The sequence below is a fragment of the Canis lupus genome, chromosome 20, assembly GCF_003254725.2.
Source record: "Canis lupus dingo isolate Sandy chromosome 20, ASM325472v2, whole genome shotgun sequence".
Classification (NCBI taxonomy): Eukaryota; Metazoa; Chordata; class Mammalia; order Carnivora; family Canidae; genus Canis; species Canis lupus.
Window position 1 is genome coordinate 32,521,828 of NC_064262.1, and position 27,351 is coordinate 32,549,178.

Here is a 27,351-nt window from a genome sequence, read left to right on the forward strand (position 1 = left end):
GCGGTCCTGCGGCTCTGCTTCCCTTCCTTCCCTCATCGGAGGAGACAGGACTTGTTCCAGATTGGGGGAGAGGTAGGGGAAATCAGCACAGACCCCACAGACAGTGGCACTTTTTTTTTCTTAAAAGAGGTTGAGTTAAAAAAAAAAAAAAGAGTTTGGGTTTTAGAAACTGCCAAAACGGTGCTCGCTTCGGCAGCACATATATTAGAAACTGCCAACGCTCGCTTCAGATACATCCTCTGCCACTTATTCATCCTCCTCATCTGTCAAATGAGAAATTAGTAGGACCTACCTCAGTGTTGTGGGGACAAAATAGTTGGTGTAAAGTCTCTGGCTCAGGAAACACTCTGAGATGGGAGAGGGTCCCCCCAAACCAGCCACCTGGCAAACCCATCCTGCAGCCCAGTAAAACCAGAGCGGCTCATGTATTTTAGACTTCAAAGAACTTGGATAATTTTTCACTTTGCTGCACCAAACCCTGAAAATGAAGTGCCTTCCAAGCTGCCTGAATTTTCTCAGTGCTGCCTCATTAATTTGGAGTTTAGAATAAAAGAGATAGCTTTGAGTGATAAAGAGACATGAGCTGCTTTTCTTTTGTTTTCCGGTTAAATTGTATTTATTTTCTGGGGATCCCTGGGTAGCTCAGCGGTTTAGCGCCTGCCTTTGGCCCAGGGCTTGATCCTGGGGTCCTGGAATCGAGTCCCATGTCGGGCTCCCTGCATGGAGCCTGCTGCTCCCTCTGCCTGTGTCTCTGCCTCTCTTTCTCTCTCTGTGTGTCTCTCATGAATAAATAAATAAAATCTTCAAAAATTTTGTATTTATTTTCTTAATGGAGACTGTTGGCATCTGGCATACATTTCAAATAGTATAAATGGACAAGCAATGAAAAGTAAGTCTCCCTCCCACCCCTCATGCAGGCAGCCTTTCTCCCCAGGGGTACCCACTGATTCAACTTTGTTAAGTTGTCCTTCCAGAGATAAGGTAGGGGATGCTTTCGCTTATTCTTCACCCCCCCCCCAAAGATTTTATTTATTTATTCATGAGAGAGGCAGAGACACAGGCAGAGGGAGAAGCAGGCTCCCTGCAGGGAGCCTGATGCAGGACTCAATCCTGGGACTCTAAATCACAACCTGAGCCAGAGGCAGTCGCTCAACCACTGAGCCACCCGGGTGTCTGCCCCTTCTTCACAATATATCTTAACATCACTGCAAATCATAACACACGAACCCGCCTCTATCTTTTTAAAAGTTGCCCGGGATTGCACTGGTGGAGTCATTTGGCTCAAGATGTCCATTCCCGACGCTGTGTTTCTCACACTTCTGAATGAAGTTGTTGGGGGCAGATCTGAGAGTATTTTATGTTCCTGGAAGAAATGGCAGCCCAGAAAAGAGCTGAGCCCACGCTTCCTCCCCCTGCTGTGCTCAGCTTTCCCCCTCCCTGCCTTGTGAACTGGTGCCAAATGGCTTTTGCTAAAACCAAGGTGCTTTTACAACTTCTGAAAGAAAAGGCAAGAGAGAGGCCCCAGTAGGATTACAGCCACAGGTCTCCATCAGACTCACGGGAATCCTATCCACTCATGTCAGCAGATTGAGAAGGTAGGACAAAGGGAGTGAAAATGACCAGAAGCTAAAAGCTATGGAATGACAGCTGTTGTTTCCATTTAGGGAGACTTGCCAATTGCCAGATAGGTTGCTCACATTATCCCATTTACCCTGCAATGTCACATTATTGCCTTTCACAGATGAAAAAAAAAAAAAAAGAGTTGAGAGAGGATAAGTCATTTGTCTAAGGTGGGAAGAAGCCCCAGAACCCATGGGATGACAAGGCTGGAAGTTGCTCTTGGAGGCAACCCAGAGCATCATCTCCAAACAGGAAACTGAAAAAGCAGGCATGTTTTTTGAGTCCCCAGAGGCCAAGCATGAGACAGAGATCCTTGTGGAAGTAATTTATTGGGGACAGCTCTCATGGAGGAGGAGGAAAGCAGGATAGGCAGGGAAAGAAGCTAAGCAAAGTTGGGGGTTCAACTGACACCCGGCCTCAGGCTGATCCCACACGGAACCCTGGAGCATAAACGATACCAGCAAGCTTCCAGCCGTGGACGTAAGGGGGCCAAGCCTTCATCATACTCCTCCCCAGTCATTGACTGCCAACTGTAGGGTTGCCAGATTTAGCAAATAAAGATACAGTTGCCCACTTAAATTTGAATTTCAGATAAACGACGAATGGCATATCCTTCTGCTAAGAGAGTATTCATTGTCTGAAATTAAATTTAGCTAGGCATCCTGTATTTTGTCTGGCAACCCCAGGAGGTGAGAGCAAGAGGATAGGGTGCAACCTCTCAGGCATCTCCTGTTGTGAGGGCAGGTGTGTTTCCTCAGCAGCAAGTACTCACAGTAGGTGGGGCGAGGGTGGGCAGCTGTCAGTAAAGGGGATCTGGGAAGGACATTAGCAGCAGGCAAAGACCCTGGGGGGCAGCTCACTAGTCAATGGTAAAAAAAAAAAAAGACCAGAAGCTCCTGCCCAGACTGTCAAGTGCACACCATCCCCAGCATCCAGGGCAGTCGCAGAATCCCGGGCCCCATCCCTGGCTGCTTTCTGAGCATGTTGTTGCTCCTTCCCAGTCAGCCGCCTGCTTGTGTTGGGGCTGGAGCCGAAGCCAGACTATTTAATTTTGTTTCATCCAGCATTTCTGAAAGGTATTTAAATGACGGAGGAAGCTTTTCTTCCAAGTGACCTTAGAAACTTCTCCCCTAAAAAAAGCCTCAGGGACTCTAGGAAGGGAGAATTTGGGGAGAAGATAACCACCCTGTAATTAAGTAGCCTGTTTCTGGAGGGGCCCAAGAATTTCTTAAAATTCAGAGATCCTTTCTGAGGGATTCAGCAAAGATTCTTCTACAAAGAAGTCCACCCTCTCTGTATCCCCCCCTTTCTCTGGGGGCCTCTGCATCTCCATTATAGGAACCTGGGGGATCTGTGGCTTCTGATCTGTAAGAGGCCCAAGACATAGAGGTAAGTGAAAAGAGCGAGCAGGGGATGCGGGGTGGGCACCAGTAATGTCCAGCATGACCCCATTTATGTAAAAACAAACAAAACATCAATAAACCAGATGTAGGGGCCTCTCCGTTTATACATATGTATATATAAGTGTATTTTTTAAAACTTATTTTGTTTGATTTATGTATGTATTTATTTTATTAAATATTTTATTTATTTACTCATCAGAGACACAGAGAGAGGCAGAGACATAGCAGAGGGAGAAGCAGGCTCCTTGCAGAAGCCTGATGCAGGACTCAATCCCAGGACCCCAGGATCACGCCCCGAGCCGAAGGCAGACACTCAACTGCTGAGCCACCCAGGTGCCCTTGTTTGATTTGTTTTAAAGTGGTAAGGTATTATTTTTATAATTTAACAATTATTAAATCAAAATCAGGACTTGCCCCTAATAGTCACAAGAGAGAGCCATAGACCACACCCATCTATATGCCTCTCTTACCACTTGGAAGAACAGACTCTTCCTTAAGATGCCCCCCAATCCCCCACCCCAAGGCAGGAGAGAGGAAACTGGGAATGGAGGCCTGCCATCCCTTATCTGCAATTCTGAAATCCAAGAAAAACATGGAAACCGAATCTTTCTTCATGTGGCGACCAACACTTAATCTGAACAGAGATGAAGCTTTTTATAGCTTTTGTCCCATTTACTGTGGATATTCATACATTGCACAGCAGAAATGTCAATGCATTTGATCATGTAAGGCAGCTCCAGACCCCACTTGGGGATGTTACATAATCTGTGGTGTACACACCATAATACCTTTCTGAAATGGGAAACTTTCTAAATTCAGAATCACATCTGGCTCTTTGAGGTTTGGTAAGGGGTTGTAGACCTATACTCATGTCAATAGTTGCCACGTTCTTGCCCCGAGGAATCCTTCCTTCTCCTCCCATCCCCTGCTGGACCTTGGAAACCCCTCAGGTGTCCCCTAAGTTTCCTACTCATTGCTTGGAGGATATAGAGACCAAAGATCCAACAAGCCGCGAAGGAAAGGTTCCTCTAGGAGCCAAGGGAGAGGAGCCTTCCGGTTACTGAAGGAGCCATCTGATATTCTCTCCCTGACTAGGTTAATGATGGTCACCCAAGACCCTTGTCCCATCATAGGCACGGACAGGCAAACACAGGCCCACTTCTTGGTGACTTCCAGTCCAGAGCCCCAGGGCAGCAAGCACAGGACAGCTGTGCACCTGGCTCCAACCTCAGTGGGTAATTTGAGGACATATCCACTGCTCCATCTGTGACCACTCCCACCCTCTCTTCTACTTTTTTGCCTCCTATCAGAGATGGAGAGATTGCATGAGCATCATCCAATTTAGGCAGGGGGCTCGGGGGGAGTGGATGGAAGGAGGAGAGAGAAGCGGATGGTGAGAAAGCCCAGTCTGTATGGTTAAAGAAGTGGTGTTGGAAGACATACAAGATGAAGGATCAGAAGAGCAGAGCTCCCAACTGTCAGGGGAGAGTGTGTCTCTGTGCGCCTGTGTGCGTGGTTGAAAGAGACAGACAGATGGATAGGAGACAGACAGTGATGAAACAGATGGGGTGAAAGTGCTCCAAACCTGGCCAAAGAGTATTGCAGCAAACATTTCTGGAACAGACCCAGGGAATTGCCACTTTTAATAAAAGACTTCTCGATTTACGACAGGAAGTCCCCAAAGCAGAAGGCTGGTACATGTGGATGTTAAAATCTGCATCTATCATTTTAGACCAACGTTAATTAACTACCAGTTGATGATTGTCCTGAGATCGATATTCAGGGCTTGGGAAGTAAACGAGGGACCTAAAGTCAGCATTTATATTTAATTACAACCTAAAATTTGGCAGCCTGGGTGGCTCAGCGGTTTAGCGCCGCCTACAGCACAAGGCCTGATCTGGAGACCTGGGTCCTCTGTCAGGCTCCCTGCATGGAGCCTGCTTCTCCCTCTGCCTGTGTCTCCGCCTCGATCTCTCTGTGTCTCTCATGAATAAATAAATAAAATCTTTAAAAAACAACAACAACCCCCCCCCAAATCTTAAAAAAGGTGGGTGGGAGGATCCCTGGGTGGCTCAGCGGTTTTGCACTTGCCTTTGGCCCCGGGTGTGATCCTGGAGTCCTGGGATCGAGTCCTGCATCGGGCTATCTGTGTGGAACCTGCTTCTCCCTCTGCCTGTGTCTCTCTCTCTCTCTGTCTGTCATGAATAAATAAATAAAATCTTAAAAAAAAAAAAAACCTAAAATTTTTCTGAAGGCCGTGGGAAAGCCCTGGCCAGTATGAAGTCCAGGGAGTTGACACCCTTCAAAGGGAGCCTAAACTTGATCCCAGGCAGAGCCCTGGGCACTTCTGGAATGGCAGCAAGGCGCAGAGCCAAATCAACTGACCACCTTCTAAGCCTGACCCAATGGGGAAGAAGCAGAGGAGACCTCCCCTCCAGAAAACTCCTTTGGGCGAACAACACTGATGATTATTTCCAGAGTATGGCAGAGGGATGAAGGTATTAACAAGGAGAATAAGCCCTTCCAGGTAGGGCAGGACACCCATCCTGGCTATAAAAGGCTGGAAGATGAGCAGACCGTCCCTTCAGGCAGCACCCTTAAATGCTGGAATGTAGATATGCTTGTTTCCTCCTAGCAGGAAGCTGGGCAATAGGATGGCCTTAACTATTTGCTGAGTAGAACAACCAGGTCACCTTCCTTAGCAGAGGCCTGAGGTGCGGCCTTGGTGATCTGTGGCTAGAACAGCCACACACGGACCTGGTTCAGGTGGGCCAAGAGGCCCCAGGCTTCACTGGAAGTTGGGCCAGAGAGCTCCTGCCTGAACCAGTGAAAGCATTATTTTTATAAGTCACCTTTAATCATAAACTCTTTTTTAATCCTTTTTTTTAGATTTTTAATTTTTATTTTTTAAGATTTTATTTTTATTTTTAAAAAATATTTTATTTGTTTATTCACGAGAGACACAGAGAAAGGCAGAGACGCAGGCAGAGGGAGAAGCAGGCTCCATGCAGGAAGCCCGATGTGGGACTTGATCCCCAAACCGGGATCACTCCCTGAGCCAAAGGCAGACGCTCAACCGCTGAGCCACCCAGGTGTCCCATTTTTAAGATTTTATTTACTTGAGAGAGAGAGCATGAGGGGGAGGCAGAAGGAGAAGCAGACTCCCCAGAGAGCAGGGAGCCTGACTTGGGGTTCCATCCTAGGACATGGAGATTATGACCTGAGCCATGCAGGCACCCCTTATTTTTTTAAGTGATCTCTACACCCAACATGGGGCCTTGAACCCACAACCCTGAGATCAAGAGTTGCATACTCCACCAAATAAGCCAGCCAGGCACCCCTCTCTACTTATTTGTGTAACCTTGGGCAAGATACTACATGTCTCCATGCCTTAGTTTTTTGGCTATAAAATGGGCACAGCTTAAAAAGTAAAAATAAAGGGCACCTAGGTGGCTCAGTAGGTTGGACATCTGCCTTCAGCTCAGGTCATGATCTGAGTCCCCAGATCAGGCCCCACATTGGGGTGGGGTGTGTGTGTGTGTGGGGGGGGGGGGGTCCCTGCTCAGCAGGGAGTCTGATTCTTCCTCTGCCCCTCTCCCTACTCTTGTGCTCTCTCTCAAATAAATAAAATCTCAAAAAAAAAAAAAAGTAAAATGGGCACAGGTTATATGTACCTTCCAGAGATGTGTGAGATGCATGGAACACACTTGAAGAGCATCTGGTGCACAGTTAGACAGTTCAGTCCTCCAGCTGGCCTGACCTACCTTATAAAATCTCAACAGTACTTTCTGGGCACTTCCTTTGGAGAAAGCAACAAGTCAGTTTCCCTGGGATGGGGAATACTCATGGGGCCTCAAATGGAAAGCAGACTTACATGGGCAGCAGGATCATGCTGATGTGTTTCTCTCATCAGTCACTCCTGGTACTGCCTCTGTGCCGGATAAGAAGCCCAGAGCGGGGGCAGTTAAGACCTAAGCATGGCCTGTCCCTCAGCTCCCTCGGTACCTGCCCCCAGGGTCCATCCTCAGCAGCCCTGAAGGCCCCACTCCAGGAAATGGGTGTAGAGTCCGCTTGTGATCCTTGGGGCTTTCCACTGTCACTTCAGAAGCTTCTGGCGGTCTTTCAGGCAAGGCCGTGATGAATGAACCCTTTTCTTCTTCCCAAGACTGTCATTAAAAACACCCGCCACATGACCCATTGAGCTGTGGCTTGGGGGGCAGCCAGCTGGCGGTAACCAGCAAGTTCTTCATCATCACAAGGGCAGAAAGCAGGGTGCAAAGGGGGAGCTATGCAGTTCGTTTTTCAGTTTTAAAGATTTTATTTATTTGAGAGAAACAGAGAGAGTGAGAGGGAGAAGCAGATTCCCCACCGAGCTGAGCTGAGAGCCCGACAAGGGGCTATCCCAGGTCCCTGAGATTATGACTGGAGCCAGAGGCAGACACTCAACTGACTGAGCCACCCAGGTTCCCTGATGCTGTGCATTTCTGCTTTCCAGTCTTCCTTACAGTGGGGTCAAAACTGCAGGCCCAAGGGAGAACCACCACAACCCACTTTGTAGGTTTGTCCAAATGACTCTTTCATATGCTCTGCTCATGACTTCCTGTTGATGCTTTCCAGTGACAGCAGCAGAGGAGGTGAGCCCTGCATCCTGCTGCTGCAGACCCTGTCCACTGTCCTCTTGGTGGGATGGGCAGCACACACCTTGCCTGGCTGAGCCCAGAGTGGGTGCGGTACAGCAGCAAATGAGGATATGATCCTTAGCTGCTGTTCACCCCCGGGCATAACAATTCCTGCACGCAGTATGGTTTCCAATTTGTGGTACTTACCCCAGGCTGGAGGCTTCTTCGGCTACCCTGGGTACCATCTCTCATCACCCAAACCCACCCAGACTGACCCCCTTCCCCAGGACTGCATTAAGCTCAGAATACTTGATGAACAGGAAGGATTGGAACAAGCAGTGTGTCTAATATCTACTTTTTTTGCTCTCACCTGTATTATGTCCATCTATTTTTTGCTAGGTTTGTATTTGATTAATGATTTTTCATTATTAAAAATATTTTATTTTTAAGTAATCTCTACACCCAGTGTGCAACTTGAACTCACAACCCCAAGATCAAGAGTCGCGGGCTCCACCAACTGAGCCAGCCAGGTGCCCCTCTTCTCTGCTAATATGTTACTGAGGCCTATAACATTCCCTCTCAACACAGCTGTAGCTGCAGCCCAACATCTGAGACATCACTTTCTTTCTTTTCTTTCTCTTTCTTTCCTTTCTTTCTTCCTTCCTTCCTTCCTTCCTTCCTTCCTTCCTTCCTTCCTTCCTTCCTTCCTTCCTTTCTTTCTTTCTTTCTTTCTTTCTTTCTTTCTTTCTTTCTTTCTTTTTCTTTCTTTCATTTCTTTTATCTTGTTTTTAAAGATCTGTGTTCTACTCTTCTCTGATAAATTAAACTATATAAAGTTTAAACTAAAAACCATAGTTTTTAAACTATAAAGTTTATCTCACTTTATTTCTAGAACTACTTGGCTGCAGGCTGTCTGTAAAAAGATTTGAAAGACTTAAGCTCCAAAGATTTTTTTTTCTTTCTTTCTTTCTTTCTTTTTTTTTTTTTTTAAGTAGGCTCCATGGAGCCCAATGCAGGGTTCAAACTCATGACCCCGAGATCAAGACCTGAGCTGAGATGAAGGGTCAGATGCTTACCCAACTGAGTCACCCAGGCGCCCCAAGGCTCTGGGGACTTTAAGTGCTCTTCTGTACACCAGACAAGGGTCAAAAGGAACAGTTTGATGACTCTTGCCTTCTGTTTCTTTTTTTTTTTTTTTTTTATGATAGTCACACACAGAGAGAGAGAGAGGCAGAGACACAGGCAGAGGGAGAAGCAGGCTCCATGCACCGGGAGCCCGACGTGGGATTCGATCCCAGATCTCCAGGATTGCGCCCTGGGCCAAAGGCAGGCGCCAAACCGCTGCGCCACCCAGGGATCCCTTCTGTTTCTGATATATAATTTCAGCTGAATAAAAATTACAAACATGACTTCTTAAAAGAAAACTAACAAAGGTCTTCCAATGCCTTCGAATAAGCCTTACTTGAAAAGACACTTCTTAAAGTTAACAGAAAATCTGCCAGCATTGTACTTAAATAGAAACTTAGGAGGATGCCTGGGTGGCTCAGTAGTTGAACCTCTGTCTTGGGCTCAGGTCGTGATCCTGGGGTCTTTAGATCGAGTCCCACAACAGGCTCTCCTTACGGAGAGCTTCTCCCTCTGCTTGTGTCTCTGCCTCTGTCTCTCATGAATAAATAAATAAAATCTTAAAAATAAAAATTAAAAAATAAATAAGAGCTTAGGAATCAGAACTGTCTGCATGTTGCTGATCTAGATTTATTAAATTTATTTCATGTCATTGTGGTCACGTTTACAGCTGTTTTAGATTTATTTTCAATCACATTACTGTTCACGGAATTCACAGAATTCATTAACAAACTAGTATTTTACACCCAACAGTCTTCATAGCACAGCAAGATAGAAAAGAGGCCCACGAGGCGCTTGTGTGGTGGAACCCGAGTCTGATTATAGCACATTATTGCTTCATTAGTCCTATTTTAAAAAATAATAAATTATTCCCAGGACACCTACCCTGCTAGGTGTTCTTCATACCTCGACGGGTCTGGGCTCCCTTATGCCAGGGGCTGACATGCGGGGGAGCCCATCAAACCACCCACCTGTGCTCTCCACTGCTCTGGCAGCTAGGAGGGCTAGCAGAAGTGGACCTGCACCCCTCCTCATGTGCTAACATTTCTTACAGTTTGCATTCTCCTGGTCTTGCAGTGGACACAGTGCATTCACATACGGGCCTCTATGCAAAACTTAAAACTAGACAGAAATGAGAAGGGCTCAGCAGATGGAGACTAATGCTCCTAAAACAGCCACTGACCATGCAGGGGAGAACGTCGAGGCAACAGGAAAACCTCGAGTTCTCAGTCTGTGAAGGATGTTTTAAAGGAAATGGCCTTGGTGATCACGGTCCAAGGCAGCTGCTTTGCAACATGAACTTGAAGACTTCCGGGTAGATTTCATGGCTGGGTTTTCTTTACTTTGTCCCACAGGAGTTTCTAGATTGTGAAAAAATATCTTGGAGATTCCCTCATGGCCCCCGAAGCTCTGTGGATCTGTCGAGACCGGGGACAGGGATGGTGGCGGGGGGGACTGGCCTCCTCAGGGACGCTGGCGCTCCGACCACGTTAGGGGCAGGATCCCTGAGAAACGGTGGCCGCGTCCGCTTCTGGAGATGGGGGTAGATGCTGTGTGTGAGCGCAGGCTGCGGTCGGGGTCTCAGTCCAGCTTCTTATTGTTGCCTGGGCTGTGCACAGAAGCTAAGAAGTCAACGATGAGCTTGGCTGTCTTCCTGGGCCTCTCCATTACCACGGAATGCCCACAGTTTTCTAGAAGTTCCACCTGGCAGTTGGCGATTGACTTGGCCAACATGTCTGCACCAGACACGTCAAGCACCTGTGGGGCGAGAGCGGACGCTAGATAGAGAAGACTTACAAGCCTGTGTGTGTGCGGGGCCTGGCAGGGGTGATGTTTAGGACCAAATCACTTCAGGGGCACCTGGGTGGCTCCACTGGTTAAATGCCTGCCTTCAGCTCAGGTCATGATCCCAGGGTCCTGGGATCCAGCCTCACAATGGGCTTCCTACTCGTCAGGGGGCCTGCTTCTTTCTCTCCCTCTGCCCCCTCCCTGCTTGTGCTCTCTCTCTCACTCTCTCTCAAATAAATACATATTAAAAAAAAAAAAAGGACCAAGTCACTTCAGCGTTGGTGCTCGTGGCTCTCTGACCGAAGCGACTGCATGCCTGTTTTATTCTGCAATCTCGTGCCAGGACTCATGTTCTGCCAGCATTATGAAAGGGGAAACACATAGTCCCTGCCCATGAGGAAGTTTCTTGGTCTGGTAGGGAAGCCAGGCTGGTCAGCAGACGAGGGCTCCCCTGGGGGAGACATCCTGGGAGCTGAGAGTGCACAGAGGGGAGAGATTTGCAGATGGTGGGCAGGTCATGGTGAGAGCAGGGAAGGCCTGGTGGAGAGATGGGCCTCTGTCTGAGGGCAGTGGGGAGCCATGGGGCTGTGTTAGAGATGGCCACAATCAGGCTGGACCCCGAGAATGCACCCTACCGTCCTGGACTAGAGACGGCCAGCTCTGGGAAGGGCACAACAGGGAAGACACAGGAGGTGAAGGCTAATTATCCCAAGCCAGGAGGAGAATGTTCCTTTGAAGGTCTTTTGGGGGTCCCCAGAGCTGTGTGACCACAGGCCCTGATATTTGTGAATGGGGAATGCTCTTCTGACACGAATGCCATGGCTCTCCAGGATTGACCCCTTACCCTTCCTGAACAATGCACTTAATTTCACTATCACCTGGGTTACCTTGCTGTTTATACTTGTCCAATGTTTTCTCCCCAACACTGTCCTGTAGTGTCAGATTTGCATTTGTTCCCTGTTTGTCATCACTTACACCTTCAACTTATCCCACACAGGAGGACCCCTCCTTTTACCTTCAATGCAAAAGCAAGACCCCTCACAAACTCAAGTGCTGTCTATTTTTGAGCTCCATCCTTGTCAACTCAGACTATTAAAACCAAGATTTTCCACCTGGGAACTGGGGTGAGCAGCATGCCTCAGCCACGGTAGGGAGCACAGAGCATGGCAAAGCACCCCCCTGGGCCACAAATAGGAGCAGCAAGTAGGGAGCTTAGTGAAAGGGGCACCCCATGGAGGAATCAGACACCTCTGCCAGCCCCATACTCACAGGAAAGGCTGCTCTGGTAATGGTCTGAGCAGAAATAAAGCCCAGCTTCTGTAGAATGCCCAGAGGAAATGCAGGTGGAGTCAACCAGTCAAAGCATGAAAAAGTAGTAATTCCCAACTGAAAATCTACCTTGCAGAGAGGTCAGGAACCATAGCTCAAAAATAACCCACATGAGTCTCTAGGTTTGACACTGTTAAGCTGGCCAATCCAGCATTCCCCATGGTCACTCAGAGGTATGTGAAATAGCTATGTGGACCCTCTGAAGGTATGCATGTCTATGGGAACTGCCTCAGCTATTTCTCAGGCAAGACATTCACATAGATGGTCAAACAATTTTCCTCCACCCCATTTCAGGCCAGAGCCAGGACTAGGGTGAGGGCAGTGAGGCACTTGCCTTGGGCACAAAATTTATGCAGGCTCCAAAGACCTCAGTAATCAAGATGAAGATTATTTTAATGCAGTATTTAGAAAATAAGCATTAATGCAAAAAGATCCATCTTGAACAAAATATAAAAATTACCAAGACAGGATCCAACCTTACACTCACATGACATACCTCACCCAGAGTTTGAGCTCTGCATGCATTCTAATGGTAGGTAGACTAGAAGTTGCTGGATCCCCTGAGCCTAACATGGTGACAGGCATGTAGCAGGTGCTCAATATAAATCTGTTAGCTGACTTAAATGTATAGGTAGTCAGGCGGTGGGATTGTCCCTTTGCTAGTGTGTTTATTTATGTTCTTGCTTGCTTGCTCACTCAATCACTGTATACTCTGGGTCTCCTGCATCCCAGGCACTGTGCTGGCAGGCCAAAGGGACGTAAACAGTAATAGACCTTGTATATCTCTACAAGGCCCTCCCACTCTGGTGGACTGAACACAGAGGGGGAAATACTTGAACTGATGCACAGAACTCTTTTTGGGAAGGGCTGCCAGGTTCTGCTGTGCAGGCTGTACAGTGCTTGGAATAGTGGTAAGCAAACAATGGCCCACTGCCTGTTTGCAGAAATAAAAGTTCACTGGAACTCTATCATGCCACTTGTTTGCATATTGTCTATGGCTGCTTTTGCACAGCAACAGAGCTCAGGAGTTGCGACAGAGATAGTAGGGCCCATAAAGTCGAAAATATTTGCCGCCTTCACAGAAAACATGTCAATCCGTGCCTCGGAAAATGTAAGAAAGGTAGACAAGACAGTAAAAGCTGCCTCAAGGAAATAGGAATTGGGATCTGGGATGGAAAAGAGATCTCATTTTCATTATAAACCTTTTTTTGTACTCTTTAAAGTTTTTTGTACTATGAGACTACATGGTTTTGATAAAAGTGATTTAAAATTGCCTTTAAGGGCAGCTCCGGTGGCGCAGTGGTTTGGCGCTGCCTGCAGTTCAGGGTGTGATCCTGGAGACCCGGGATCGAGTCCCACGTCGGGCTCCCTGCATGGAGCCTGCTTCTCCCTCTGCCTGTGTCTCTGCCTCTCTCTCACTCTCTCTGTGTTAAATAAATCTTTTTTAAAAAAAAATAAATAAATAAAATTGCCTTTCATTTTATTTATTTTTAAGATTTTATTTATTTATTCATGAAAGACACAGAGAGAGAGGCAGGCTCCATGCAGGGAGCCCGATGCGAGATCGATCCCAGGACCGTGGGATCACTCCCTGAGCCGAAGGTAGATGCTCAACCGCTGAGCCACCCAGGCGTCCCTAAAATCGCCTTTCATTTTAAAAGATCAACATAATTGCTCTCAACGCAGAGAATGATGCTCCCCATAAATATCAGCACCTCACCAAGGTGCATTCTATCTCTTCCTGGTATCAGAAACCAGTCAGTGAGGCTCACTTGATAAAAGACCTCTTGCTTGTCCCCAGAAGCTGCTGTAACTGGCAAAGGAGGCCCCAGGGACACACTACATACCTGGTCTTGCTTCCCCCAAATGATCTGTGTGGGGACCTTGATCTTGTCCATGTTCTGATGGAGGGAGTATCTTGACTTCTCACTGACGATTTCCAAAAACACTTTGCAGACAAGGAAAACAAAGTGAGTGCATGCTGGGCTGTGCCGTGGGCACTGCTATAGAGTTCTGGGACAGTCATGGAGTCCGGGCCACCACTTTCTGTCTTTTAGGGGCCCCAGAAAGCTATCAAAGTGTCAGAAATGTAACATACAAAAGCCAGCCACCCACGAGGCTTCACTTGTCACAAGTGCAAAGCTTCAGCAGGGCTACTTACGCTTTCGGTAGAAGTTGTTATGAGGAATGCGGACGTCAACAAGGCCTTGAAGGATCTGCGGAGAAGTGGGCCACCGTTAGAAGGCAAGACACGGTGTGTTTCCTCAAGCCCCATGGCTCTGGGACAGCGAAGGAGGTAAGTCTAGCAATTTACGGCATTGTCAAGGTTTAGGGCCTGGTGTTCCAAATCCCCACCATGTAGGATGCATTGTAATTGGGAGTTAGGGTCAACTGATACTCTTTCCTTTGTAATTAGGAAGGAAATTGGCTAATCCTGGGAAGCCAAAGCATGTAAAAACACCTGACATGGGCTCATAGCCACTTCACCTGGACATATTCTCTGCTTAGCCTAAGATACAATCAAGGCTGGAAATAACATCAAGTAATTGTTTGGTTAGGTTTTTTTTTTAAGGTTTTTTTTTTTTTTTTTTTTTTACAGATTTTATTTATTTATTCATGAGAGACAGAGACAGAGAGAGAGAGAAAGAGAGAGAGGCAGAGACACAGGCAGAGGGAGAAGGCAGGCTCCATGCAGGGAGCCCAACGTGGGACTTGATCCCAGGTCTTCAGGATCAGGCCCTGGGCTGAAGGTGGCACTAAACCATTGAACCACTAGGGTTGCCCCCAAGATTTTATTTTTTTGAGAGAGGGAGAAAGAGAGCACAAGTGGGGAGAGGGACAGAGGGAGAAAGAGGAGCAGACTCCCCATTGAGCAAGGAGCCCGACACCCAACATGAGGCTTGATCCCAGGACACTGGGATCATGACCTGAGCCAAAGGCAGATGCTTAACTGACTGAGCCACCCAGGTGCCCTGGTTCTTAATAATTCTTAAGAGTGTAAAGCAGTCCTAAAATTAAGAAAAGAGAAAAGGAAAAAAGTCTCTGCAATCTCTTGCCTCCCTCCGCCACTCTCCCTCTCTAGGGACCAGTCACACCCCCAACCCGCAGCCCCCTTCCAGTGTCTTGCACTTACCTATGTTCTTCCCATCTGTGTCCCCACTATTTCCTCAGAGGGGCTTAGCAAAGTCTCCTCTGCCACCCTGCTTTCCATCACTATACCATTTTCACTTCCTCCATAGGACTTATCACAATTTGTAAGTATTTACTTGTTAATTGCACTGGCCTGTGTCTGCCCAGGTACCTTCTCTGTCTTCTTTCTTCACCACTGTCCAGACACGGTGCCTGGCATGTCACAGGCACAGTACAGACACCCGCTGAATGATGACAGAGAGGAGCACAAGAGGGAAGGGTACGAGCAGGAAGCTGGCACGGGCCACCCAAGCACTTGTCAGAGGGCAGGCCTATCGCAGCTGGGGTCACGGTACCTGCTGGGGCACCTTGAAGCGGACATAGGAGCAGAGCTGGAGCATTTCACTCATCTCTTCTGGGGTGGACGGGATCAAGGGGATCTTCTCGACGGCGGCTGAGTCCTGCAGTTCTTTGAGCCGCTGTACAAATTGATTATCAGTTGAGTACTGCAGGCCTGTGGGATTCAAACCAAAACATCTTGGCAATGTATCGACCTTCTTACCAACTCCCATTTTATATAGGAAACCTCCAATATCGGCCTAGAGCTAATATATTTCAGGTGCCTTTCCACCAGATTTCTTTTTCACTGCTACTGCCATCCTTGCTTGAAGTCTAAACCACATTCCGAGAAACACAGAAAAAAACTCTTTCGGGATGTTTCAGGGATCGGTTGTTCAAACTGTGGTCCATGGACCAGCAGCACTGGAAGCCTGTAGAAAATGCAGAATCTCAGCCCCTCTCTTAAGTTTCTTGAATCCAAATCTGCACTTGATCAAGTTGCTAGGGAGGCACATGTAGCATAGAGTTTAAGCAGCATTAGTCTAGAAGACAACTTGCCTGAGCCCCTTCACATCGTATCATTGAGAGGAGAGCTAATAAAATACATGGTGGCAGGAATGGAGTGACTGACGCCTCCTTCCCTTGGCCTGGAGCCACTTAGTAATCTCTGTTTGAAGGTCAATACATTACCACAGGGAGAGAGAGAGGCCCCTTCTGAGCCACCCCCCATGTTGGGGCAGGAGGTGTCTGCTACATAGCCCCTCTTCCTCCCGGACAGCATTAGGTGCTCACTGAGACTGACCAGCATTTCCTATCTCCCTGAAGCAAAACACGAGAATTCACATGAGCTGATGTGCGCACAGGAGGGCAAAACTAGTTCTCACTTCCAATGCAGAGCCAAGGTCTAAGTGTTTAACTTCGCTGCTGGAGCTATATTTCACAAAGAAAGGTGGTGACATCAATACCGTGCTGCTGAGATCCACACTTTGCAAATCTCCCATATTCAGCAGTTCGTTTAAAGTTAGCACGGGCATTGTGAGGCTTTCGGGATGCCATGGGGCAGATTACAAGATCTACTTTCTTTTACTTTATTTACTTTTAAAAAGATTTTATTTACTTATTTGACAGAGCTAGAGAGAGCACAAGCAGAGGGGAGCAGCAGGCAGAGGGAGAGAGAGGAACAGACTCTTCACAGGGCAGAAGCCCGATGCGGGGCTCAATCCCAGGACCCCGGGATCATGACCTGAGCTGATGGCAGACGCTTAACCATCAGAGCCACCTAGGTACCCTTCCTTCTACTTTAAAAATAATCTTAGATTAAATGTCATGTGCTATCCTGGATTGGATCCTGGGGCAAAAAAAGGACATGAGTGGAAAAATTAATGGAATCCAATAAAGTTCAGTTAATAGTAGCACACCAGTGTTGGTTTCTAAGCTGTGACAAATTTACCATGGTAAGGCGAGCTGTTAACAATGCGGGAAGCTGGGTGAAAGATATATGGGACTCTACTATTTTTTAAACATTTCTGTAAATCTAAAATTTTTTAAAAAATATTTTATATATTTATTTTACAGAGAGAGAGAAAACACAAACAGGGGGAATGGCAGGCAGAGGGAGAGGGAGAAGCAGACCCCCTGCTGAGCAGGGCTCAATCCTAGGATCCTGGGGACCATGACCTGAGCCAAAGGCAGACACCCAACCAACTGAGCCACCCAGGCACCCCTTAAAATTATTTCAAAGTAAAAAAGCTTATCATTTCATTTCTACACACAAAAATCTTAATAAAGAGCACAAGTAGGGGGAGGGGTAGAGGAGGAGAGAGAGAATCTTAAGCGGCTCCATAAGTCAGTGCAGAGCCAGGTGCAGGGCTAGATCTCAAGACCCTGAAATCATGACCTGAGCCAAAATCAAGAGTCGGACACTTAACTGACTGAGCCATCCAGGTGCACCCAAATATCTTAATTTTAAATTTCCAATTGAAACTTAGGTGTGAAACTCTTCTCTGAGTAAATGAACACACATTCAAAAAAGCCAGTTAGATCTGACCTTCCATAAGTGATTAAAAATGTAAAAACTTCCAAAAGGAGCCATTTATCCAATTCTCAAACCTTATTACTACAAGGCCAAATGATTTCAGACATGGTACTTGGGAAAAAGAGAAAAGAAAACCCTTTGGGAGTTTACTTTCAATTTCAATGTCCTCAACAGACCTGAAAATGATTTTGGTGACAAAGATTTTAAAGGTCAGTTTCGTTAGGTTTCAGTAGAAGGTTTGACTCATGGCAAGTTCCAGCAGATAAAGGAGGTAGTGAGTAAGAGTGACATCAAAGAGGTAGCGGACATTAAAGGATTTCCAAAAAAGCCACACTTTGGGTTTTGGAGTCAGACAGCCTAGGATTTGTTCCTATTGCAGCTCTAGCAGTAACATAATTTCTTTGTGCCTCAATGTTCCCACCTATAAAATGAGCATACTATCTTGACCTGGATAGTAATTATCCATGTGAAAAGTTATTGAGATATACACTTACAATTTGGGTGATGTACTATGTGTAATTCATATTCCAATAAAGTATCAGAGAGGGAGCAGGAGAAGGAAAAAGAAAAAAAATTAAGATTTTCTAACACATTATAAATCCAAATTTGAAGACTTATTTAAGAAAAATGAATTTTTTTTTTGGAAAAATGAATTTTAAAAATCCAACTTCAGGGGCACCTGGCTGGCTCAGTCGATGGAGTATGCGACTCTAGATCTTGGAGTTGTAAGTCTGAATCCCTACTGGATACAGAGATTACTTAAAAAGATATAATCTTTTCTGGGACACCTGGGTGGCTCAGTGGTTGAGCATCAGCCTTTGGCTCAGGGTGTGGTTCTGGAGACCCGGGATTGAGTCCCACATCGGGCTCCCCTGAAGGAGCCTGCTTCTCCCTCTGCCTATGTCTCTGCCTCTCTCTGTCTCTCATGAATAAATAAAAAAATCTTAAAAAATATAATCTTTTTTTCCAATAAAATCTTTTTAAAAAATCCAACTTCAAATTGTAATTTCTAGGGACCTATTACAGTTCAAGTTGACACGTATATACATAAAAACACAGAAACTAGGGTTTTTTTATTTTTTTAAAAAAGATCTTGTCATGTGTCGAGGTTTCTGAGTTTTCACAAAAAAGGAGAGAGGCATAAAAATAGCATTTTCAAAAAAGCATTTTCACCTCATAAGAATATGGCAAGAACTAAATCCATATAAAGACCTTAGCTCGTAAAAGCTCAATAAATGGTGGATGTTAAGGGCACCTGGGTGGCTTAGTCAGTTGAGCATCCAACTGTTGGTTTCAGCTCAGGTCATGATCTCAGAGTCATGGGATCGAGCTCCGTATCAAGGTCTGTGCTAAGCGCAGAGTTTACTTGTCTTTTTCCCTTGACCCCTTCCCCTGCTCACGCTCTCCCTCTCTCTCAAATAAACAAATAAAATCTTTAAAAAAGGGTTGATGTTAATATTATCATTATATTTAAAAGTATTTATATGCTGCAAAGTACTAGACACATTTTAATTAACTACCTTGAATCCTTTGTGGAACAAGGCTGGCTCTAGATTTTAAAAGTTAGTATGGTTATGATTATGGTTATACAGCTATTGTTGGTTAGTTATCACTTAAGCGTTGCATAACTCTCAAGTAGACACCGAAAAATGGTTCTATAAGACAGTCAGTGCAGACACTGTTCTTTAGAGATTCAGACCGTGCCATGCTCAAGTCATGCACAGGGCTATTGCCTTATAACTCACCAGCAGGGCACACAAGACAAAGACTGCAGACATCTGATGGGTAGTAAGCGGCATATACCCCAGCCACATGGCCACCCATGGAGGTGCCTATCAGATGGAAGGGTTTTTTGTTCAGCTTGAGGCATTCTACAAACTAGGGAGGAAAATGAGAAAGAGCTTTGGTTATATAGCTGTAGACGGTAACTACAGATTATACAGCAGAAAACCTCTGTACTTCCCAGAAGAAGTGACAAGTAATGAACAAGGGCCTGCAATCTACTAGATCCTTACCCAGACAAGCCCTGTGGCATCTAATCCTCTTTACCTGGCACAGGTGACTGAAGGGTAATTTATAAGTATAAAACTGACAAGGATTCCCCAACTCACTAGCCAGCAAACTTTTTTTTAACAAAGGTCCCAAGGGAAAAATATTTTTTGCTTTGTGGGTCAAATGTTTTCTTTTGCAACTACTCAACTCTGCTGTTGTAGCACAAAGTGGCCAGAGGTAATATGTCAAAGAATAAGCATGGTTATATTCTAAGTAAACTTGGCTTACAATAATAGGTGGCAGGCCAACCATGGTTTGCTGACTCTTGCCCTACATTGAAAGCCCTTCCCACTCATCCACCCATCCATTTCATAGAACGATCCACCTATCTGTCTATTCAACAATCTAACCATTCATCCAACCATCCACCCACATAAAAAAACCATTTATTGGATATCTATTATGTACAAGGAACTAAAGTCAGCTCTTAAGGATATAGCAGACCCCAAAAGACTAGGTTCCTGACCTCATCAGAATACACACTTTAAAGGGGGTTAGGTTGGACACAGACATCAAATAAATAACCTCATCTGAGGAAAATTCATAATGTCAATCTGAAACTTACGAATACTAAATTCTGAAGTGGCTCATGAGTCCCATAACCTTGAAAGCCCAGCCAGAGAGAGGCTGAAGCTAGATGCTAAAACAGAACAAAATGCAAAGAGTACCTGCCCCATCCTCCACAACTAGGCAGAAGGGCTATCGTTATATTATGTCATGTAGGTAGTAAGCAAAAGATAGACTCCAGGGAAATGGTCTTGAGAATTCTAAAATCCTTTTTTAAAGAGCTAAAAAATGTCCATATCATATTTCTTGAGAAATAACTAAAATGGGCTTAAAGGAGAACAGTCTGCAATAGGTCCTGGCCCTCCACAGCTGACTAATGATACCATTAGGGTGCCATTTTGTTTAAAAATATCTGTAGTCAGAATGCATTGGAGACTGGTTACAAGTCAGCATAGAACTCTCTTACCTGCTCTCCGGACCTGGGTATACGAAGTGGGTAAGATATGAGCATTTTTTTTTTTAAGATTTTATTTATTTATTCATGAGAGACACACATAGAGAGAGACAGAGAGGCAGAGACACAAGCAGAGGGAGAAGCAGGCTCCATGTGATGTGGGATTCAATCCCGGGTCTCCAGGATCACGTCCCGGGCTGAAGGCAGCACTAAACCGCTGAGCCACCCAGGCTGCCCAGTATGAGCAATTTTGGGTGGAGCCTCCTCTTACCTGGTGTATTCTCTTTACTTGCCCATCTATAGACAGGTCATCCAGGGAGGATCGGGTGGTCCCCTCATGTCCTGGCATGTCCACACAGACCAAGTGCAGGTTCTTTGGAAGGAACTAAGGACACACAGGTGCAGAGAGTCAGTATGTGGTGTGCAGGACATGTCTGCTCACTCTTCTAGGGAGGTTGCCCCCACTTACAAGTGACCTAGACAGCCATCCCTGAGGATGTATGGGCCTAAGCTACCCAGTGTCTTATCCTAGTTACATCTGATGTGAGTAAGCACTGCCAGTAGTTTCATAGGGAGCAGAGGCCCTCAAAGACCAAGACTCAAATGGAAGGGAACTCAGGAGGCTCTGGAATAGGGGGGAAGTGGGGGACAAAGGTTGGGGTAGCCTGCTTGAGTCTCTCACTCTTTTTTTTTAAATAGAACTGTTTTCTCAAATGATCTTGCTTTATTTTTTTTAAGATTTTTACTTATTTGACCAGGAGAGAGAGCGAGAGAGCAAACAAGCAGGGGGAGCAGCAGAGGGAGAGGGACAAGGAGAAGTAGGCTCTCCACCAAGCAGGGAGCCCAATGCGGGACGTGATCCCAGAACTCTGGGATCATGACCTGAGCCAAAGGCAGATGCTTAACTCATTGAGTCACCCAGATGCCCCTCGCTCTTTCTTGATCCCAGTTGATAGGTACTAACTCCTTCCCTTTCACCCCTTCCACACTTATTCTAGTTGTGTAGCCACTGACTTGGAACTAGGAAAGAAGCCTCTGTTCTCCCAGAACTCTGAGCAGCTCCAGAGCCAACAGGAGCAAAGCACAGAAACATGTCTGATCACACTGCTTCTGATTTCAACCTTTTTTTTTTTTTTTTTTCCGCATTGAGGTCTAATTCCTGGAATGATTATCCTAAAACACCTTCCATTTATATTTATGCCACTTTTTACCAGAAGCTGAGAAATATCAGTTAGCAATACACAACTACCAGTTATACCAAAACCATCTGAGGTGGGTCAGGAAGTAAGAGGTTTGTTAAGGCATAAGGATGACTTTCCTTCCAGTAGAATTTGGAAATGAGAAGAGAACTATAGGATGTGTGAGCCTTTCCCCCTGCTGTAGATCCTACTTGGAATCATTCAGGTATGGTTCTGCTTGAGGTGGGAGTCTGGGGAACTTCCCTCCCAAGACATGGGGCTTGAACTCCCAACCCATGAGATCTCGAGTCATATGCTCTACCGACTAAGCCAGGCAGGCACCCCTATACTGAATTAGTTTTGGGGGTTTTCTTGTTTTTTTTTTTTAAGATTTTAATTTATTTATTTGAGAGAGAGAGAGAGAGAGAGCACAAGCAGGGGGAGCTACGGGCAGAGGGAGAGGGAGTAGCAGACTCTCCACTGAGCAGGGAGCCCAACATGGGGCTGGATCCCAGGACCCTGGATCATGACCTGAGCTGAAGTCAGAGGCTTACCCAACTGAGCCATGCAGGTACCCCCTGAATTAGTTTTAAGATGATTTGAACCACAGTTCTGGGTTCCCTTGGCTCTCCATCATTGCTGATGACATCACATGTAAGTAGACACTCTTTTCTTTACTGAGTGACACCCTGTTGAGAGAGAAGAACCTAGAACTGCACCTTGACCACGCTGAGCCACATATCCTTGTGTGCAGAGAATCCATGGAGCATGAGGATGGACGGTTTGGGCCCAGGCCTGCCCCGGAAAGAATAGCAGAATTGATAGTCTTCATGGTACGCGTAGCGGACCTGCATGCCCAGTGTTCTCCGCCAGTACCTGGGGAAGAAAAACAGAGGCGAAACAAAATTAGCAAGCTCCAGAGAAGTGGCTTTGGGAGGGGCATGCACCCTCTCCACACTCCTACTTCCCTCAGCTTCCCTCTTCCTCCTCCCCACAGGTTCCCACAGAGCTTCACCCTCAGGGAGCACAGAGTGGAACCATTTCAGGAAGCAGTTTAAATAAATATCCTGGTATGTATTCTTCTAATACTTCTAACTAGGGGGAGGAAAAAGAGTGTTTTCTGAAGAAGCATGACACATAATAACCTTTTGTTCATCTATAGATCTATATTTTTAGCAGCTTCAATGGTGGTATGATGGAGTAGGTGGTGGGATTGCCCGAGCTACCTCAATGGCCTTTCTCTGCCTTGCTTGCCTGAGCTACAGCTGAATTCGAAGTGGCTGGCAGTAAGGCTGGGAAGAACTCCAGAACGGCCAAGACAAAGGCAGCTTCCCCTGGCAGAGAGCTGGTGTGCAGTTCCTGGTGGGCCATATTCACAGACGCCTGAAATCTAGGACGAATAGCCATGAGTGCTATTCGCGTAGCGTGGGGGACAGTGCGGCTAACCTGGAGTAAGGACCTCACCGCAGAGCGACTCTGAGGGGCAAGAGAGGCACCCCAGACTTGAAGGTAAAGCAACTCGCTATTTGTGGAGATGAAGAACTAGCCTCTCTCATCAAGGCCATGATTGCTGATGGTGGTATCATTCCACACATCCACAAATCTCTGGTTGGGGAGAAAGGCCAAGAGAAGACTGTCCTTACAAGGCGTGCCTGGGTTTCTTACAATCTCAGGATTAAACCCTCTGACAGCTGTTCTGACTGGGTGAGTCCAGGGGACTCTTAGCTCTGTGAAAAAACACAATTTTGTTACAAAAGTAAGTCTATTTGAGCAAGTGGGAAGTATTTTTGTTTTTAAAGATTTTATTTATTTATTCATGAGAGACACAGAAAGAGAAGCAGAGACACAGGCAGGGGGAGAAGCAGGTTCCCTGCAGGGACCCTGATGCAGGACTCGATCCCAGGACCTCAGGATCATGACCTGAGCCAAACACAGATGCTTCACCACTGAGTCACCCAGGTGCCCTATCAAGTGGGAAGTGTAATTCACTTTCCAACCAAACAAAGTCCTGCTTTTTGAGTCTTAACCTTATTTAAGTGTTGCTGTAGCTTCAAAGAAGGTATTGATTTTTAACTAGTGGATTTTGATTGAGTGGATTTTAACTGTGATGCAGAAGTCATAGTAACAAACATTTGTTTTAATACAGATACTATTTCCACTCTGGTGGATAAGCTCAATAAGGGTCACATCCCCCCTCCCCAAACATATATACACATAAATGTATTAAAATATATTAATTATATGTATATGTAATACATATAATTAATATATGCTGGTTTCTTACCCCTAGAGATTTTGAGTGAGAACTTGACTTTTTTTGAAGACTTTATTTATTTGAGAGAGAGAAAGAGAGAGAGAGAGCGCGCAACAGAAAACAGGAGCTGGGGGGAGGGGTAGAGGGAGAGGGAGAAGCAGGCTCCCCGCTAAGCAGGGAGCCTGACATGGGGGTTATCCCAGGGCTCTGGGATCATGACCCAAGCCAAAGGCAGATGCTTAACCAACTGAGCCATCCAGGCACGCGAAAACTTGACTTTTAAGAACTATCTGCATCAGTTCTCTGGCTTTATTCCTCACAACATATGGCAGCTGGTTGAAAGCTCAGCTTCTGTTGGGTTACGTAAGACTTGGCAGTGCTGGGGTTTGGCCTGAATTCGACTTCAACATGGAATTACCTTCAAACAAATTGAACTCTCTGCATGAAGAATCTCTCCAAGATGAAAGATAATTAATTTAATCAGAGATTCACTTTGTGGTATACTTTGCACCAGAGAGGTAGCCAAGTCTTGCAAAAAGCATATAGCCTAAACGGACCAGTGTTAACCCTCAGTGTAAATAAATGGAGGAGATAAGGATATATATTCATATTTACTTGCATCTGCATATAAAACACAGGAGAGCATATACAAGGCACTATTACAGTGAGTATCTGGAGCAGAGGCGGGGGTTATAGTGAGAAGTAGGTGGAAAGGAACAGTGGTAGGAGAGAGACTTTTACCACTTTCCTTTTTCAATGAAATGCATTGCCTATTCAAAACATTAAAAATAACATTGGCTAGCTTAAAAGCTCTTATGACAAAGCAAGCATATTTCAAAATTCTAAATCATGGCACCGTAACATGAGTTCATTCATTCATTCATTCATATCCAAGTTCATTCATTTATTGACTATATGATGTTTCTTAAAAATTCAGTATAATTGATATACAATGTTTTATTAGTTTCAGGTATACAATATAGTGCTTGGACAATTCTATACATTACTCAGTGCTCACCACAATAAATGTAGTTGCCATCTGTCACCATACAACACCCATGTGACAGCATACTGTTTTTACAGTCTTCTTGACTATATTCCCTGTGCTGTACTTTTGATCTCTGTGACTCATTTATTTTATAACTGGAATGATGTACATCTTAATTCCTTCTACTCATTTTGCCCCTACCCCCACCCTCTTCTCCTTTGGCAACTACCAGTTTGTTTTCTGCATTTATGATTCTGTTTCTGTTTTTTGTTTGCTCATTTGTCTTGTTTTTTAGATTCCTCACATCAGTATTTCTCTTTCTCTGACTTATGTATGTCACTTAGCATAATATCCTCTAGGTACATCCATGTTGTCACAAATGATAAGCTCTTTTTTATGGCTGAGTGATTGATAGTCCATATATATATATTCCTCCAAGATCCAGACCCTTCATCGTACAAGTCTCAGCGTTACTAGATTACAAGAACCTCTGAAGAAAAGTACTTCAATGTTTATTTTTTAATTGTGATAAAATACGCATAACAGAAGATTCACCATTTTAACCATACAATTCAGTGACAGTAAGTACATTCACAATGTGGTATATTAGCCATCACGATATCAATTTTGGAAACTTTTTGATCATCCCAAATAGAAATTCTTTTTTGGGGGGGGCACCTGGGTAGCTCAGCTGGTTAAATCTCTGCTTTTGGCTCAGGTTATGATCTCAGGGTCCTGGGATAGAGCCTCACATCTGGTTCCCTGCTCGGTGGCAAGTCTGCTTCTCCCTTTCCCTCTCTCCCTCCTCCCCTGTTCATGTTCTCTTTCTCAAATAAAGAATTAAAAAGATGTTTATTTATTTGAAAGAGAGAGTGAGATAGCACGGGCAGAGGGAGTGGCAGCAGGAGAGGGAGAAGCAGGCTCCTCTACAACACTGTTCTTTTGTGTCTGGCTTATTTCACTTCGCATGATGATTTCAAGGTTCATCCATGTTTTAGCAGGTATTGGAATTTCATTCCTTTTTTAAAACTGAATACTATTCCATTGTATATAGGTACCACACTTTTTTAAAAAAGATTTTATTTATTTATTTATGAAAGACACAGAAAGAGAGGCAGAGACATAGGCAGAGAGAGAAGCAGACTCCATTCAGGGAGCCCGATGTGGGACTTGATCCTGGGACTCTGGGATCACGACCTGAGCTGAAGGCAGATGCTCAATCGCTGAGCCACCCAGGTGTCCCTAGGTACCACATTTTGTTTATCATTCATCTGTTGATGAATTTTGGGCAGTTTCACTTTTTTGGCTATTTTGAGTAATGCTGCTATGAACATCAGTATACAAATATCTGTTTGAGTCTTTGCTTTCAAGTTTTTGGGGTATATACCCAGAAGTAGAATTGCTGGATCATAAGGTAATTCTATGTGTAATTTTTTTGAGGAACCACTAAATTTGTCCACAGCAGCTGTACTATTTCACATTTCTACCAGTGATATACAAGGGTTTCCCTATATAGCCTCACTAACACTTATTCTCCATTTGTTTTTTTTTAAATAGCCACCCTAAAAAATATATATAATAATAGCTGCTCTGATAGGTGTGTAGCATTTCACTGTGATTCTGATTTGCATTTCCCTAATGACTAGGATGTGGGGTATAGATCTCTTTTCATTGAGATACAATTGATATATCTTAAAAGTCACTCTTTTAAAGGGTACAATTGAGGACCTTTTTTTTTTTTTTTTTTTTTTATTTATTTATGATAGTCACACAGAGAGAGAGAGAGAGGCAGAGACACAGGCAGAGGGAGAAGCAGGCTCCATGCACCGGGAGCCCGACGTGGGATTCGATCCCGGGTCTCCAGGATCACGCCCTAGGCCAAAGGCAGGCGCCAAACCGCTGCGCCACCCAGGGATCCCAATTGAGGACCTTTTAAAAAAATATTTTATTTATTCATGAGAGACACAGAGAGAGAGGCAGAGACATAGGCAGAGGGAGAAGCAGGCTCCACACAGGAAGCCCAACGTGGGACTCAATCCCAGGACTCCGGGATCACGAACTGAGCCGAAGGCAGATGCTCAACTGCTGAGCCACCCAGGTGTTCCGAGGACTTTTTTTTTTAAAGTATATTCACAAAGTAGTGCAACCATTACCACTATCTATTTCTGGAACACTTTCATCAAAAAGATACAAGACTGAACTGTACACTTTAAAAGGAGTAGAATGGGGGATCCCTGGGTGGCGCAGCAGTTTGGCGCCTGCCTTTGGCCCAGGGCACGATCCTGGAGACCCGGGATCGAGTCCCATGTCGGGCTCCTGGTGCATGGAGCCTGCTTATGTCTCTGCCTCTCTCTCTCTCTCTGTGACTATCATAAATAAATAAAAAATAAAAATAAAAAAAGGAGTAGAATGGTAAATTTACCACAATTAAAAAAAAATCCACACTGGTTAGCACTCACTCTCCATTGCCCTCTCCCTATAGGTCCTTCATGTGTCTAGTTTCCTTCATGTCTCTTTGTGTTTACTTTACG

At 45.4% G+C, this 27,351-nt stretch overlaps 1 protein-coding gene across 4 annotated transcripts in view; it reads right to left on the reverse strand.

Moving 5' to 3' along the window:
* Positions 1-9,373: 9,373 nt before the first annotated feature.
* ABHD6 (abhydrolase domain containing 6, acylglycerol lipase) overlaps positions 9,374-27,351 on the reverse strand; it is a 66,863-nt gene continuing 48,885 nt past the window's right edge. For all 4 annotated transcript variants that reach the window (XM_049097713.1, XM_025456326.3, XM_035703050.2 and 1 more), the window contains 7 exons: positions 22,298-22,454; positions 20,672-20,785; positions 19,133-19,265; positions 15,370-15,527; positions 14,046-14,100; positions 13,732-13,832; positions 9,374-10,525 (listed from right to left, as the gene is read on the reverse strand). In XM_049097713.1, coding sequence (XP_048953670.1) covers positions 10,349-10,525; positions 13,732-13,832; positions 14,046-14,100; positions 15,370-15,527; positions 19,133-19,265; positions 20,672-20,785; positions 22,298-22,454 — 895 coding nt within the window. In that variant the 3' untranslated portion in view covers positions 9,374-10,348. The remainder of the gene's footprint in view (positions 10,526-13,731; positions 13,833-14,045; positions 14,101-15,369; positions 15,528-19,132; positions 19,266-20,671; positions 20,786-22,297; positions 22,455-27,351) is intronic.